Genomic DNA, 17,115 nt, shown 5'->3' with positions numbered 1-17,115 from the left:
GAGGTCAGTGACCCCGCCAAGGCCGCGCGCCCGAGGTCAGTGACATTACTGTAGTATGTATATAATACATATAATACAATATAAAGTATAATATTATAAATATATAATAAATTATATGTATATATATAATATGTATTATTTAATGTTATATATAATATAATATATATTACAGTCACGTTATTTTCACGTGTTGTTTTTCTACACTTTCCTGTCACGTGACTTTAGTTACGTTTTTAATTTTCTCTACATATACGACGACCTGTCTCAAAATCACTTTTCATTATTTACTCTCTCGATATTACCGATTCGATTTGACTCGATCAACCAACCAATCAATCGGCAACGCGGAAAAGAGGCAACAATAAGTGCGATATATTCGACTCGAAACGCGCACTTCTCGGTCTAAATGCCTTTTTTAATATAGGATTGTTTGGCAAAATACTCGTTGGTGAAAACAATTGATCATTTAAAGATAATTACAATATATGTTTGAATATAAATACAAGTTACCCAACATACAGTTATTCAACGTGTGTTTACTTATTAATAGGTTTTCATTCAGTCTATTGTTGGATTTCATTGATTTCATTTCTACTATCGGACGATGATCATTATAAAAGATATTGCATTTATAATCACGTTTTCAACGCTGTCTAATGTGTCTTATTTTAATATCCAATAAAGAGTTACAGCAGCATCTGAGCGCTTTACAGAGCAGAATGAGATTTGTATCTTCAACAGCATAATTAATACTGAAGTCTCTCTCTTATAAGGATTATCACTGAGCATCTTGAACTTTCACAAGGAAAATCGTTTTTAACGTAAACATAGCTTTACGTAATTGTATCCGCGCGATCTCCTTTTGTCTTTTTCACATGTATAACATAAATAGCGGTACAATTAAATTATTATCGATCTTTGTAAACTTTCACAAATTTCTGTGATTTTATATGAAAATTTCAACTAGCGTGTTATTAATTATTAGTCACAAATTATTGATGTTATTGTAAATCCTGTATCCGCGCCAACGGATTCAATAGATATTCAATAGATGCGCCCGAAACAGAATGAATGCATAATTCTGTTTTTAAATGAAAAGTCGCGAGAACTCTAGAAGAAAAGAATCCGATCGGAAACACGCACACACACACACACACACACGTCGCGGAATTAAACGCAGACTGCTATATAATCGCGACGAAAATGGAAGAAAAGCACATTATTCGCGGAGAACGCGTGCGGCGTAATAGAATTTTCAGACTTATACTTCTCATTAATTATCCTTTTCAATCGGAGATTACGACCGGCGGATATAAGACCGCCGGTCTTCAAGATCGTGACCACGCAAAATGCCGAACTTAAGTCGCCGTTTGAATCCTCAGGAGCTTTTCGCACGATAAGCATGCCGCTTTCGCGAGAGAAGGGAAAATCCTGAGAGAGACCACGGGGCGCGTTATACCGGAGCCGGCATCGAGCGAAATCGTTATCTCTTTTTCTTTTCACAAAGATAATGATCCTGCAAGAACCTGACGACGCTCTCTTTTTCTCTCCTTCCATACAGAATAACAGTTGTTCCACCGCGACATTGTACTTAAAGCGAGCGTCGATTGTACCCATCTCGATAACGAAAGGATTCAAACAGCGTCGTCTATCGCCCTTCCCTCCCTAGATTATCTCTTCGTTCAACCTTTTCCTCGATAACGGAAACACGAACGTCTCATCTTTCTCATGAAATACGCGGGTAATTCGATTCATATTGTACTACTTACACATCGATTTGATTAAACTGTGAGGCGAGTTTGAGGCGCTTCTTTTTTATTACCATAATCGCGAGTGACACCGCGACGGAACGGAAATGTTCTCTTACTTTTTTTTTCTCAGATGAAATCACAATATCCGCGACTGAATTATTTCCGCGAGAGAGGGAAAAAGTTTAGAGAGAGAATTCCTTTTCTCTCTCTCTTTCTCTCTCTTTCTCTCTTTATTTTTCAAATTTCGTCTCGCGAGGTGCGTGAATTTAATTTCAAACGTTAATTCCACCCTTTGTAATGCTCCGGTTATGCGTTCGCATATTCCGAAGAATGCTTTTGAAGTCAGCGTTTCAATTAGAACTACGTAGAAATATCTAATAAAGAGAGCCAAGTAAAAAAAAATTCCGTTAATACTTCTGCGTGTGAATTCCGTTTCGACGACGTCACGATCGCACGTTCGTATATCGGACAGGGCGCGGTGTGTGCGATGTTCTTAAGACCAATTAAGCTTGTTTTCAACAATCAACCCCTTCGTCTAATCCAGTTGCCCGGATTGTGGCTAGGTACACGCGTGTCATCGCCGCGCGCAAGTGTATGAGTAACACGACGCGCCGGATGGCGCGCCCGGTGGTAGCTCACGGCATGTAACCAGGTCCCGTGTATGGCCGGAGGTGGTGGTTATGTGGGTCGCACAACAGTCACTTGAGATTAATTACCAAGTGCATCGTCAGAGATAACGCGGCGAAGGCTAGCGGTTAAGTGAGGCGCCATGGCGCTCATATACGACATTAAATTGAACCTTTCGTCGCCGCTGATTCCTGCGCTGCCGTCGCCGAGCCGCACACACAGTATCGCCCGAGGCCCGGCTTGAAACTCGATGCAAGCCTCGGGTACAATATGCGTACTTGCCTAAAAGCAATTACTGCCGACGTGCACACGCGCTCGCTCGGTCGCGCGTGCACTTGACGATAGCGCGCGCAATATAATATTGTGTCCGGACAGAATCTCGTTCATACCCGGGCTTCGTCATCAAATCTATAACGGGACACGACGAGCGAAAGACGATATTTGATGTTAATCTTCGCGCGGTCATTGGATATCATTACGGGCTCTGTATACATCAGACCGTCCCGAGCTGATAGCCCGAGAACCGGAGAAAATACAGGACGGGCATTCGCCACGCGGCGAATGATCGCCGAATCCAAAGGCTTATGTTTCCATTATTACGTGAAATAACATACGTCATGTCTTCACGGGAGTAATATTATCTCGGCAAATTTATGACAGATCATTTCGCGCGTAATATCATTGCGAGAGTAATCGTACGGGTAATTTATATCGTGGATACGCGTGGAAAAATCGGTTTTGAAATTGTTCAAAGCGAAATTTGCCGTATTAAACACACCGGCGTGATAATGGACATTCTCTACATTCACATTCCCGCGGGAGCGGTGTTCTCGTATATCGTTATAGCGTAATAATTTATGGAACCACGGTCGAAAATGCCGCAGTTGAACTCTCTCAATGAAATTTCAATATCTTCGCAGAACGGATCCCAGTGTTCACTCGAATTCGGAAGCACGTTCGCGCGTTTGGGAGAGAGAAGTCTCTTTCGCGTGTGATCCCGAGTAGTCACGTGATTCGACAACACGAGATACGACGCAATTCAGTTCCTCGCTCGCCTCGGTTTTTCGTGTGAGAAAAGAATCCGAAATATTTGTTCTCGTATATTTGCAGGTGGGATGGCTACGTGCCGAGGATCAGACGGTGCTGTCGATGGGCGATCGCAGGGTCACACACTCGCCTCGATTCTTCGTCACTTTGGAGAACGCGAAGACGAAGAACCAGACGCAGTCGCGGGAGGACGAGGAGGCCACTTGGCAGCTGCATATCCGGGCGTTGAAGGAGGCCGACCGTGGCTGTTACATGTGCCAGCTCAACACCAAGCCGATGATAAGCCAGCTGGGATGCGTGGATGTCCTAGGTATGTCTAATTGCACGCGTTACGCCGCATTCCGCCGGCAGACCGGCCAGGTTTGCGGCAGAGACGTCACGTATGTACGCACGCACTGCGTTTCGATTAGGGGCTTTGGGGGCCGGGAAAATATGCGTGCCTCGCCGCTGTTGCGGCGCGCGCGTTTGAATAGGCCGCTGCGCACGTGTGCGTATGCATAACGCGCAGCATTTCTCACCGCGCGCGTTTATGCACAGTTGTATGTACATAACACCGCAGAGCGCGTTGCTGCTGCATCTTGATAACGTGATCAGAAAGGATTTCGGGCACGATGGAGGCGGATCTTTGAGAAAATCTCGTTGTTTTTGTTGCAACTTTGATTTCGGTTATAAAACAATCAAACTTGATTGACGAACAGATCAGCTGTGGTTTCTCACACAAGTTGACGTAATATGCACACATCGATTCGATGTGAATTAAGTTAACAAGGCAACATTACCGATCATATAAGAAACGCTACCGGCTGCGCTTTAATTTATAGTTTAATTAAACGCGATAACGAAGTTCGAAAGTCGACGTGATGGAAAGTCTACTACTAGTGCTCACCGACTGCGTCAGCTGATGGATGCTCGCGTACTTTGTGCGCAAACGTCAGACCAAACTGTTCCTATTAAATTTACATTATCTCCTTTTAACGTTAATTACACCGACGTAAAACACGACGTAGCAACTCAATATTTGCTCCGCCACGGAGCTTCACATCAGCAATATCCTGGAGGATGCTCCTTCACACTGCGTGCCTCAATTTCGGCATCAGGGCACACGCGCAAAACGCGCTCATTGCGCCTCGCCACATCACGGTCGTCGTGAAATGCACTACTTCACTTTTATATCGCGCCGCATCCCATCTTCGCGAGTAATATCGTGTATGGATGCTTTTTTGTGCGTGAGAGGCACAAGAAACGGCAAAGAACGGAAAGAACGCGATGCGTTCCATCACATGCGTGCGCGTTTGCCTGATGTTCGTCGTTTTTCAGACATTCGAAAAGCGCCGTCGAGTGAATTTCCTTTGTGCAGAAACGCACACGGGAAAATGCCATCTTGTTTTTATGCCATTTCTCAATCGGTTCACATACACGCTAGTATATATATGCACATATAATAATATGTATGTACATATAATATATATTGTCGTGATATACTTGGCCAGCTCGAATGATTGTAATTGAAACGACTCGGAGCGGTTCCGCGAATTGGACAGAATTCCATCGGGAAAAAGCTCTCTCTCTCTCTCTCTCTTTTGTGTCCGAGGATGTTCTTCTCGATATTTCATTTCCGTCGAGTGTGACAGGCATGATTTTGAGATGATTTTTCGATCGTGCGTTGCGCCAACGTCGAGAGCAACGTTTCGGTTAAATCCGATTAGAATGACGGCAATACGGAATCTCCTTGTCCGCGAAGTTCCGTTCCAGCTGAACGTCAGTAAAAGAAAGAGAGAGAGAGAGAGAGAGAGAGAAACTTGCATGAAGATACATTGTGCGATTTCGATCTGATCCGTGAATTGTTTCGCCGTAGACAACGGAGCGCGTGACGTTCGGCAAAATTGCGTCATAATCCTCGGACACGTGTTGAATTTGTGATAAATGGACGCGCGCGTGCGGTATATCGGCGAAATTCGTTTCATTCCATAAAGGTTGCAACGATAAAACGTTTTTTTCTATATACTTTACATTTCGTGTTTGTACAATGGAAGCAAGTTTATAAAAACACGCTTGACGTATCACAAGCTGCTTTATTATTCTTTTGTTATTGAATTTACGTTCTCGGCTCTGATTACTGTGTGTAAAACTAAACGCAAAATAAATTATAACGAACAATATTAATTCAAGAGAGAGAGAGAATGCTTTGCAATCGCGTTTTTTCCTTCAATTAGTTTTGAAAAATGTATGCACACGGTGAGATTAATTTTTCTGGAATCTGTTCTCCTAGAATGAAATATAATTAAATGGTCTCGCACTTGGAAAAAAATCGCCCGATATTAATTTTGCAGATGAGCGTAAACAATTATGTCGAGTAGAAATATTTCAATTCTGCAGAACCATAAATATTTGACAAATATATTCTGTGTGATATCTTTGTAATTCATTGTGATATATATATTGTTGTAGTATTTATTATCACACATAATTTTTCATAAGACAAATCTCTCTCTTTATTTTCTCTTTCTCTCTTTCTCTCTCTCATCATTTTACACAGGTTTCCTAACGCTGCACCGCTCTCTGTTGCATATTTTACGTAAACTTTATAATCCCACATTCTGTATCAAATATTCACACATCAGGTTGAAAAAAATTCCTAATTTTATCGCGAATCTCTTTCCTGACTTTCAGTTTCAGACTTTCGACGTAACCGATTAATGTGACTTTAAATATTTTATCATGTCGTCCGATCTGACAGTTCTATCTGTCATCTTTCTTTCAGTGCCGCCTGACATTTTGAGTTCCGGCACTTCGGACGGAGAGGTGTCCGTGCCCGAAGGCGAGAACGCGACATTGACATGCAAAGCATCCGGGCGGCCACAGCCTCGCGTATACTGGAGACGCGAGAAAAGTGATTTCATACTCATGAGGGGTGTTCACGATACGTTGATACAAGGTAAGATATTGCCCCTATAATCCACGAGGATTGTAGCGATCTTTGTATTTGTTGTCCCTTTGTGACGACAACGTAAAATATTGTGTTGTTGTCTCGGAATGAAGTTGTTCCCTTCCACCCGAGGGAACCGCCAACGCGAATGTATTATTCCCTTTCTGTGTCACGTAGCTCTATTGCAGGTTTAATCGCGTCTTTATTGTTGGTTTACGCGTAATACATAATTCATAGAAAATCTTATCGTGTGTGTGTGTGTGTGTATGCGGACAAAGAGAGAAGTAAAATAATAATAAAAAGTTCTGAAAATATCTCGACATTTGAGATCTTTTAATGAAGACAAATATTCTTTAACGTCCTCATTTTCGCGCAATTAGATTAATTCCCGGTAATCCAACGTGTCTTAATCAGACGAATAGCCCGAGCGGTTTAAGAGAATATGAAGATATCGTGAATTCGCACACGTAGGTGATCCCGATCGAAAGCAATTACGGCGGAACACGTTCCGTCGACTAGAGATTAGTTTGTTCGCAATGACTTTCAATATATCCTTCGGGCACGTTGAGTCGCGCGCCGCATTTCGCGAAAGACATCTGCACTCGAAGAATTTTGTGCAGTCGCGACGCTTCGCACGCGCGCGCACGCCGCAAATAGATTCGGACTGCACGGCAGGTTGAAAAGAAAGAAATATTTGCAACATCACACGAGTGCCCGGTGGGCCGTGTGGAATTAAAAGAGTGTGCTTGTACAGCCATTGACATTCAATTGGAATGATTGACAATCACTGGAGAGACAGATTTCAGCAATCAATCGATTTCCAATATATACCGATGTGTCGCAAAAAGATATATATATATATGTATATAACTTTTTCAAGTCCTTATACGTTAGATGTATTACATACTGTATTCCGCTACTATAGTTTTCCCTGCTGCTTTTTTCTCAACATACATACGTTTAATCTGTACGAAGTCTATTAAGTTAATTTATCAATCGATATAGAGATTGACTGACGTATATAAAAAAAATTTGTATTGCAATTTATTTTCAATTTTTATAGAATAAACAATCTATCTCAATTGTTACTCTATATTTTTATAATTACGAATTCTTTAATATCTATCGCTTTCCCGTAAAATATCACGTTTTATTTGATTAGCATTAACGAAAATCGAACACGACACGATAATTAAATCTCCGGAAAATATATATATATATATATATATAAAAAAAAAAAAAAAAAAAAAAAGATATTTCCGTACATACACGACAACGCAATCGAACACTGCATAATTATCAATTTAATACAAGTGACTGCGCAACGCTGGACGTACACGAATTTCATCAGCTGTCAGCACAAATCACGCATCTTGCATTTTCGATCGATCTTATTAAAATCTGACACATTTTATCGCGAACACGAAACGACATGTTCCACGCGTGATTTATGTCGGCCGTCCGTTTGATAATAATATGATTCATTATCTTTCAGTTATATTTGAAAAGCGTCTATTACACGTGCGCGCTAAATGCAATTTCTCATTGAATAATGGAAATTGTAAACACATACATTTATGTAGAAATATGGATTTTCAAAATTTCGTTATCTCTCGTCCTCGTTTTCGCGATAAACAGTTGCGATGTGCGGAGTAAAATTAAATTCGATAGTGTACAAAGGTGAAAAAATTTCTGTAATTAACTGAATTAATTTGGCGCCGCGTTTTATGAGCTACAATTCTTCATGGCGCACTTATTCATTACGCATCGCCATTAATCGTAATTAATTAATATTTACTGAAAAAATATTGATACAACGCAAGAGCGACTTAAAAAAAAATCTAAAAAAATAATATATCTGTAATTTTAAGTAATTGTATAAAAACAAATTACAGATAAATAATGAAATCACATTAAAGCGCGAGCGAAATTTTATGTATTCTTTGATGCTCATGCAGAAATATGAAATGTCAGTTTTATCAGCGGTGTGATGATAAATCCCGACGACACAAATTTTACTTTACAAATTCATACTCAGCTTATATCGTTTCGTTCCCCCGGAAGGCGTATTTCGCGAATAATTACTCGGACCGCGTTAAACACGTCGGCTTATACGGTCAACGAGGGAACAGCTTTCAACAAGATATTCATATAACGTATACGATTTTCTAGTGGACAACCAGACCGGCGAGAAGCTAGAATTAACCAGGGTAGACAGGAGGCAAATGGGGGCTTATCTTTGCATAGCGAAAAACGAAGTGCCTCCGGCAGTCAGCAAAAGGGTTAATCTAAAAGTAAATTGTAAGTACTCAAAAACAATTTGTATGACGCACTTTGCTCGGCGACATTTCCAAGTCAGCGAGACTGATGAAATCAATTGATATATCGCCTGATATCACAAACGGACGGATTTTGTTCAATTTAACCTCTATTTTTAAATCAAGCAGGAAATATGACACGTATTTTAATGAAATATTATCATCCATTACGCGAGACGGGATCGCTTATGAAAATACGATTTCTATTTACAGAAGCGGAAACATTCTCTGCAAATTCTCTGATTATCATAAAAATCTATATTTGTTTGAATTCACAGTAACGAACTGTATATCAAACATGTACCTGCTATTTTCTCTCATATTTCTCTCGCGCGTAATTTTAGTTCCCCCGAGCGCAAAGGCACCCAACCAGCTGCTCAGCTCTCCTCTGGATACAAACGTGTCGCTAATCTGCTTGATCGAAGCTTATCCCAAGACGATTAACTTGTGGATGCGGAAGGAGCAAGTTATCATGAGCGGGTATGTGTTGAGGCAATATTGACAGTTTGGGTCACTGGTTCCTCGGGCTCGTGAGAGAATCCGTTGTTCGACAATCTCTTCGATATGGGAGGCAAAACGTTTCGTCGCCGGGGTGTTCGGCTTTTTGTTGAATAACTGTTCTCCCGACCTCGGTCATCGCGATTTGCTACATCGATCCCGGGGATGCCGGCTCGCGCGGTTTATTCTAACGAGAGACGTCGAATAACGAAATCTATTCGCATCCCTATCTCGACACGCTAAACGTAAGTGATATGTCAATGCAGAGGCAGGTACGAAATCGACGAGCGGGGAAACCCCGACGAGGAATGGAAGACGACGATCGTGTTGAAGATAAGACGCTTGGAGAAAACGGATTTGGGCGAATACACGTGCTCGGCTTCCTCAAGTATGGGAAAAGCCGAAGCGACCCTCCGAGTTTACGGTAGGTAGTCCCATGTACATATACGTATATATATATAAGGCCGAATGAATACGTCATTCTCTGTCACTTTCTGACAGCTAACGTGAGGATCCGGTTTGCGCGAAATTTATTTTCGCATCACAATTATTTCGATATCACGCGAAAAACGGTTATTTCTATTCGACGCGACGATATACAAGTAAAGCAAAATTTTAATAAAAATCGGAGAGGGATTGAGCATTCTTTACTACATATCTTTTTCTAAGTTACTAAAAATTAAAATATCGTCCGCTTCAGGCCTTGTAGAAAAAACCGACATTTTATCTAAATTTTACCTAAATTTATCGCAACACGGCGGGAGCTTATGTGTGCATAAAGAACCAAAAAGGTCATCAAAAAAAAAAAAAAATAAAAATAAAAATAAAAATAAAGGCACACGAGTAAGCCGTTTAAAAAAAGAAGACTCTGAAAAAGCGGAGCGTCTGGTTCACCTTGTGTGTCGTGTAAAAAACTTTCAGAGATTCAGGCACCAACCGAGCCTACCCGCACCACCTCGACCAACTCGAAGCGACTGAACCGGAACAGGTCAAAGGCTGTGCAGGGCACGGCCAATCGGATTCCACATCAGCAGGTGAGCACGCCGGCCATGCAAAAGAGCACCGCCCGATGGATCTATAAACACGTGACCACGACGACTACCGCGGATCCGCGCGTATCTCTAATGAAGGGCAACGTAGTCAAGCAGAACCACCGCAACGACCAGAACCACCAGGATCTCAAGGATCGCAGCGACGCGACCGCGGTCGCGGTCGCTGGCAAGCGGGTCATTCTACCGCTCTGCCTGATACTATTCTCGACAATGGTGCGATAAGGAACAAGACAACAAGAGTCACTAATTCGTGAGAAAAGCTAATATAACGAGTCGGCAACAGAATTGTATTCATCGATCCGACAGGACGAGCAAGAGCGCGAGGATGCTCACGGAAGAAGCCGGATCTCCTAGCAACGCAGAAGGAAATGATTCTAAGACAACGACTACGAGGGTGAGCTGGCTGAGAGAAAGCGATGGTTCGGTTTAATTAGCCCAGATCGATGGTCTCGAGCGGCGAGGAAGAAAAAAAATCGTGGGAACATTTGGACGCTTTCACGCGCGCGAAAGAACAGAAACTACGGCAGAAGAAAAGAATTTGATCCGCTAATATGAGCGTCGCCCGAGATAACCGCCGCGGATTTTTACCAAAAGACGCTTACAAATGTATTTTTTATGACCCTTTTATTCGTTGCTAACGTGAAAAAAATTCGTGAGCAAAAAATCTGCTCTTTGATATGATTAAATAATATATAACGTTATAATTTTACTCTTAAAACTCACTCGGGCGGTGGAGAATGCTATATTAATCCAATAAAAGCCTCGTCAATTTTTAAATATTTCTTCTTTTTTTATTGATTTCGAATTTATTGCATCTGCAAAACTGCCGTGAAATGTTTTATTGTTCTTGTTAAAAATTAAAAATCGCAATAAAATCTAAAGAATGATGAACGAAAAAGAGAAAAAGAAGCAATATTTTAAATTGCCAAATAAATTGACCGCTGTCCGAGAATTAAATACACGAGAAAAAGATTCTGTTAATCAAAAATGATCGTTTCTCTTGGATTTTTGTAATATTAATAGGTGATAATTTAGGCGATTACATAACGTTAGCGTGAAAAGCCTTACATATGCAGGGTGTCTATTTCAAATGAACTGTCGCTGTCGCCAGCGAGAAGAGAATAATTTCACGGAATTGATCGAATTGCCAATAGATATAACTTGCAACAGTGACGGTTCAAGTGAACATCCCTTACGTTGCTATTGAATATTGTCTCTTTATCGATTAATCATCACCGACGTTCTTCGGACAATTACGCGTCGATCATACCCAAACGCAAGACAAATAATTAGCATACTAATTTGTATGTAAGAGATAAGTACGAGATATCTTTGTTTATTGTGATGTAAGAGAGTGAATTTGATGTATTTGATGACATCTCTCTAGCGAGCGTTGTCGCGTTTCATATCCGAAATAAAAAAAATCATATCCGTAGCGCATATAATAGCGTATCAAAAAAAAAAAAAAAAAATCTACTCTAGGAAATTATACATATAGACATCACTTTGGTTACTTTGAGTATTTTTTTAAATTACTCGTAGACAAGATACTGTACCTTTATATATGTCGATAATGAAGCAAAGACCATGTTATAGGACTATAATATATATATGAAGTGGTTAAAATTGCGAGGAATGAGACCGATGTGTGTATTGCTTTCTTGAATAAGACGCGCTCTTCTATATAAGTCGGCTTTCCCATGCCAGTTTTTTGTATAAGATATGCTCAGCTTCTCATTTTGAGAATCGCGGATGTGTACATTTTTCAATAAGGATATATATATATACATATAAATAATATAAATAATATAAATACTCTGGAGTATACAATATACGTATGCATACGTTATTTACATATACGCGACACAATAATCAGAAGTTGTTAAACAAATATTAAACAACCTTATATACGCGGTTTGATTATTTTCTTGACATAGCAGTGTGTCATTTGATTGATATATTCCTCGCAAAACTACGAACCATATCTTGTTCTGTAATTAAGACAACTGTGTAAAGTGACGCAAAAATGTCAAAGAGCGTTAAAGTTGAAAGAGAAAAAGTGATCTGATGATCGTTTAAAAAAAAAAAAAAAAAAAACTTATAATAAAAATCAGTGTGGAGTACAAGTCTCTTAGTTGACATTGAGCGGTTCATTATCACGGAGAAGATAGCATATCCCACTCGCACACACGGAGCAAAAAATATGTTAAATTTACCTACATAATGAACTCTGTATATCACACAGATGCTCAATATAACTCTACAATAATATTAAAGAGAATGTTGTTGTTTATAGGAAGGAAAGAGATATATTACGGGAATACAATGAGGAAATGTGCTCAAATTGGATAATATATATAGCTTTGGGGGAAAAAAAACGTGTTGACAAATAAAAGAAAGAAAAGAAGAACTATCATACATTTAGCAATGATGTTCGTTTTGACTTTTAAGTCTAGCTTAAACAAGTGTATTTTTATGTATCATTGAAGAGACAAATATAGCTGTTTGTCGCTAAATAAATATCAAAATTGTTTTATTCTCTTCATTCTCCTTTCTTGCGCTCATAAATATATGTATATATATTACAAGTACATTAAAATATACAAAAGAGTATGACCTAGTTACCAAATGCACATTGGTTAAAAAACTCTACACACAGGAATGTTACGACCAAAACAATATGCTAAACGCCATACAAACGCAACAAAAAGCCACATAGGGGCTTTTTCTTTCACCAATCCTAGCACATTTCCAAAAAGTACCCTGGAAACTATAAGAATAACATCATGGTAAATATACATATGTACAAATTATGTATATTTATATACAAATGGTTTTGTATATATTGTATATATGCATTTTTATCGATAAATATTCTATTTTGACTTACCCAACTTTTCCCAACTTCTTGTCAAACAAGTTAGGAGAGAATGCTCTGATGTAGGTACAGGTGCATATCAACAGCAATCCTACAGTCAGCAGACTCTGGAAATTAAATATGGCAGACTGCCACGACAAAAATTACATTAGTATTCTTTCGAATCTAATTGTTTTTGAGTAATAAAAGAATTGATTTATATATAAAAAATAGAATATATAAAAAACAGTTGTTATTATACTAAATAAACAACAATTAGATCTTAGTAGCTTTTTGCACAGAAGAAATAGTTTTTATTTACTAATGTGTTTCATAATTAAAAACTTCATTTTCCGATTTATAATTGGCGATACATATATTTTGACTGCGTTCGGGGAGCATGCTATCTGCGTTATTGTTGTATCGTTCCATGTTTATCTCTCATTAGATGTAAACTAAAGATTGAATGACACAACAGCGCGCTCTCTAAACGCAGCATTTGTCAAACGTTTTTTGTTTAACGTGCCTCACAATACCGTCCAGCGATTTTTGTGAGCACACTATTTATCCTCTCCAATTTGTCAAACGTCACACATATAGGTTAGAAAATACGCCAATCTGAAATCTCATTGTATATCTAATGTACGAATATTTATAAATTACCATAATTGCGTTGAATTATGCAAGTTGCTCAAAGAATCGCAGTTCAATTGTTACCAAGTCTTTCGTAAAAAGATGTCTTGCGACAATTCGTCACTTTGCTTTTGCCACACAAATGTACACAGTGAAGTTTGACACATTTGGAACGAATCGATAACGCAGTTCGACAACCGACTATCGATATCTTATCGATAGTTGATACAATCACTGCGCATCTAACTTAAAGGTCGTTTCGCATTAGTTGCAAGACGCAAGCAACCGGTCTCGCAAAACTGACCAATCATTTTGGTTGATCTGACCAATACGATTAGTTAATTCTACGAGATCTGCGACTTGCGTTTGTTTCTTTCGCGACGAACAACCTTGAAGAGACGGACGCGATGTGTGCATAATAAAGGCTGCTATACATAAAATTACTTAAATGCAAAAATTTCTGGAAATATCTTGACTATTAAAATCTCAAATCAGATACAGTAGTAAAATGAAACAAAATGCGTCAGATGTAATTTACATTCTGCGAACTCAACAACCGCAAACATCACTTTACGTTTATTGTTTACAATTGGCTTATTCTTCTAGATCTAATATAGATGTAAAAGTTAGTGCCAATCATAGGCAATAAGCGCGCAAAGCGATGTCTCAACTGTTGAATCCGTCAAACGCGGCCATTTTCTCATTCAAAACATATGGGGATTCAGCAACCAACAGAAAACACAATTAGTTTAGAAAACACAAGTCCGACAAAAACAAAAATTAATATTCACAACAATCAACGATCACAGAAATGTTGAATGAGCGCGTATTTTGTTGAGCACAGCGCGTTTAGGCAGAATCTACCCCCAACTGTTGCGCGGCGGATGTGTTTTCTGAACGCATCCGCTAATTCATTTGAGGCAAACTTGCGTGTGTGCGCGTAAGCGAGCAACCGAATCCGCCATTACGAGTCGCCTCTAGCTCCAGCTTTATCAGTTGCCAGCCTTGATAGGAAGACGAAAATAGTGGGGCGAGCGCGACCAGTCTACCGCCGAATGTTTTGCCTAATTATTCGAGGGATGTGACTTTTCAGGGAAATGATAGATTTCATCTGATGTTGCGGTGAAGCGAAAACGAAGCAGTGGCGATGCGTTGTCCGCTTAGCGAGATGGAACAAGCGCTTCGTACCGTGAGCAGATTACGGTAATACCGGTTGAAAACGTCGAAGGTATCATCGGACCCGACTCTTTGTCATGGACATGCAAGCTTCTAATGGTACGTAACTTGTTTTCGTATGCGGCTTAACGCTGTCTCATATGTTGGCCGGTCGCTTCCCTCGGCGACAGCTCGCGAGTGAAACTTCGTCCGTGCGCGCACGACAATCGCGTAGATACGCGGCGATATCAGAAGAGGTTAAATAAAAGTGTATCGTCCCTAGTGTCACATTCCGATCTGAACACCCGGGTGATTTATAGAAAAAAAGAGCGGCAAAAACATGAACATTACCAAGTTTGTGGTCTCGACAGTAATTTGATAGCTATGCATCGCGCGCGCGCGCAACGTAGATACACACACAAAGGTGGATAATTTAGAATCTTTTCTTCCTTTCTTTCTTGGGTTTTAAATCAAATGCATAAATCATATATTAATCTCTAAATGATAATGTTTTGCTTATCTCAGCATGAAATATTACACGAAAAGTTCGCTTGCTTTCAAATATTTCATTGTGTTTTCTTTTTAATAAACAGAATTTGCAAAGAAATATTTGTGCACTAATAATTCGCTAAGAGTAACAACTGGTGAATGATGTGAATGTAGGAATGGGTATGTGTGTGAATACAGTGTATACTTCCATCCCTGGGTTGCCTGAACAACTAGGAATGGTGTGGATGGGGGATGTGATGATGCACGCAGAACCTACTCATGAGCTTATGCTGGATCCTCGACAAACAACTGAGAATCCCTTTTTCTCACATGGTTCAAATCCTTATGAAGAGATTAGAAATCATCATATTGGAACCACTATGGTGCGCTATATACCACAGCAATTTTCAACAGAATGTTCAGAGCCTGGTGAGGCAGAGGAAGCTACTGATACTCAAGACTTACAGGGAGTGAGTATTTTGTTTCTGTTCAAGAGAATTTGATTTAAGTTGATTTTTTATACCTTTAATTTATATGAAGATTTTTTATACCTTTAATTTATATGGAGATTTTTTATACTTAATATTTTTTATACCTCTTTAATTTATATATGGAGATTTTTTATACTTTATATTTTTTATACTTTTAATTTATATGGAGATTTATAAAATAAAATGGAAATTTTAATTATTTACATATAATTACAACTCTGTAAATTGTGGAGTTTTTTTCTTTTTAAAGGGATATGATTCAGAGACAGAAAAACAAGAAATAAGTGAATATTTAACATTGGAAGATTACATAGGTGAAGAAGAAGAAGAAGAGGAAGAAGAACAAATAATGACTAATGCTGCGACTCAAACTACTCAAGACAAGCATTATAATAATCACTATCGAAAGATAAAACCCATAAAACATCCTGGACTTGTTCTAAAGACACCAATTGCTTATCAACCTTGCACCGATTTGAACTTCATTCCTATTCGTAAAGATGGCATAGGTAAATTCAATATTGGTATTAAACTATAATATATCTAATAGTCACTTCTCACAAGACGTTATATCAAATTTACATGTGTGTTTCCACAGCTGTTTGTGAAAAGTGTGGTGCTATTGGTGTGAAGCATGCTTTTTACACAAAGGAACGTAGATTTTGCAGTAGAGCTTGTGCTCGTTCTTCAGAATATAACTCGCTTACTGCCGATTCGACACACAGCCCATCTTATTCGATAGATCAACCTATACAAGCATCACCTAATGAAACAAAAAAACCAACAAATGTAAGTTAATTTGGACATATTAGAGACAGAAAAAATGTGTAAAAAGAAACTGTAAAATTCTTTTCAATTTTTAGACTGTTGGAGAATTAAAAAAGAAAAAAGCAGAAGTCACTGAGTCTTCTTCGGAGGAAAATCACAAAGTTAACTTGGAGCCTGTAATGCCCGAGGACTTACCAGTTAGAAGAAAGAAAACTGCAGAACTGGCTAGTTCATATGATTGGACACCACAGCTTCTTGAACCTGGATTTTGTGCTGCGCCAGTCTCTTGTTTCAAACATGTAAGTATATAGGCTTTAAGCTTTAATTTTATTTTCAAATATATTCCGTAAAACTTCAGCGAGAAGCGTTCGGATATTTCCGCCGATCACGAATTCACACGAAGTAGTCTACGACGCGTCGCGAAGTGAATACCTCGCAATTTCCAGTCTATACTTTATATGTCTATGAAACACGTAGACTGAGTAATAAAGACTTATAATCTT

At 39.2% G+C, this 17,115-nt stretch overlaps 3 protein-coding genes across 3 annotated transcripts in view; 2 read left to right on the top strand and 1 right to left on the bottom strand.

Moving 5' to 3' along the window:
* LOC109859966 (lachesin-like) overlaps nt 1–12,662 on the top strand; it is a 62,478-nt gene extending 49,816 nt beyond the window's left edge. Inside the window, exons 4-9 of the mRNA XM_020438733.1 lie at nt 3,489–3,735; nt 6,187–6,360; nt 8,524–8,652; nt 9,014–9,149; nt 9,434–9,591; nt 10,089–12,662. Of these exons, the coding sequence (XP_020294322.1) occupies nt 3,489–3,735; nt 6,187–6,360; nt 8,524–8,652; nt 9,014–9,149; nt 9,434–9,591; nt 10,089–10,441 (1,197 nt within the window). The 3' untranslated portion in view covers nt 10,442–12,662. The remainder of the gene's footprint in view (nt 1–3,488; nt 3,736–6,186; nt 6,361–8,523; nt 8,653–9,013; nt 9,150–9,433; nt 9,592–10,088) is intronic.
* A 73-nt stretch (nt 12,663–12,735) lies between these two features.
* LOC109859967 (protein kish-A-like) lies at nt 12,736–13,899 on the bottom strand. Its single transcript, XM_020438734.1, has 3 exons — nt 13,740–13,899; nt 13,110–13,225; nt 12,736–12,989 (listed from the first exon to the last, which is right to left on the bottom strand). Exons 1-3 carry the CDS (start codon nt 13,740–13,742, stop codon nt 12,884–12,886), a joined length of 225 nt encoding a protein of 74 aa, XP_020294323.1. The 5' UTR covers nt 13,743–13,899; the 3' UTR covers nt 12,736–12,883.
* Nucleotides 13,900–14,046: 147 nt separating this feature from the next.
* Nucleotides 14,047–16,923, top strand: LOC109859971 (lethal(3)malignant brain tumor-like protein 2). Its single transcript, XM_020438741.1, has 5 exons — nt 14,047–14,984; nt 15,528–15,823; nt 16,095–16,353; nt 16,443–16,633; nt 16,708–16,923. The coding sequence occupies exons 1-5, from the start codon at nt 14,963–14,965 to the stop codon at nt 16,921–16,923; spliced, it is 984 nt and encodes a 327-aa protein (XP_020294330.1). The 5' UTR covers nt 14,047–14,962.
* The last annotated feature ends 192 nt before the right edge of the window (nt 16,924–17,115 follow it).

The sequence above is a fragment of the Pseudomyrmex gracilis genome, unplaced genomic scaffold, assembly GCF_002006095.1.
Source record: "Pseudomyrmex gracilis isolate BER0280 unplaced genomic scaffold, ASM200609v1 scaffold_309, whole genome shotgun sequence".
NCBI lineage: Eukaryota > Metazoa > Arthropoda > Insecta > Hymenoptera > Formicidae > Pseudomyrmex > Pseudomyrmex gracilis.
Note: the sequence above shows the minus strand (reverse complement) of the source record. Positions and strands in the feature narration are given on the sequence as shown.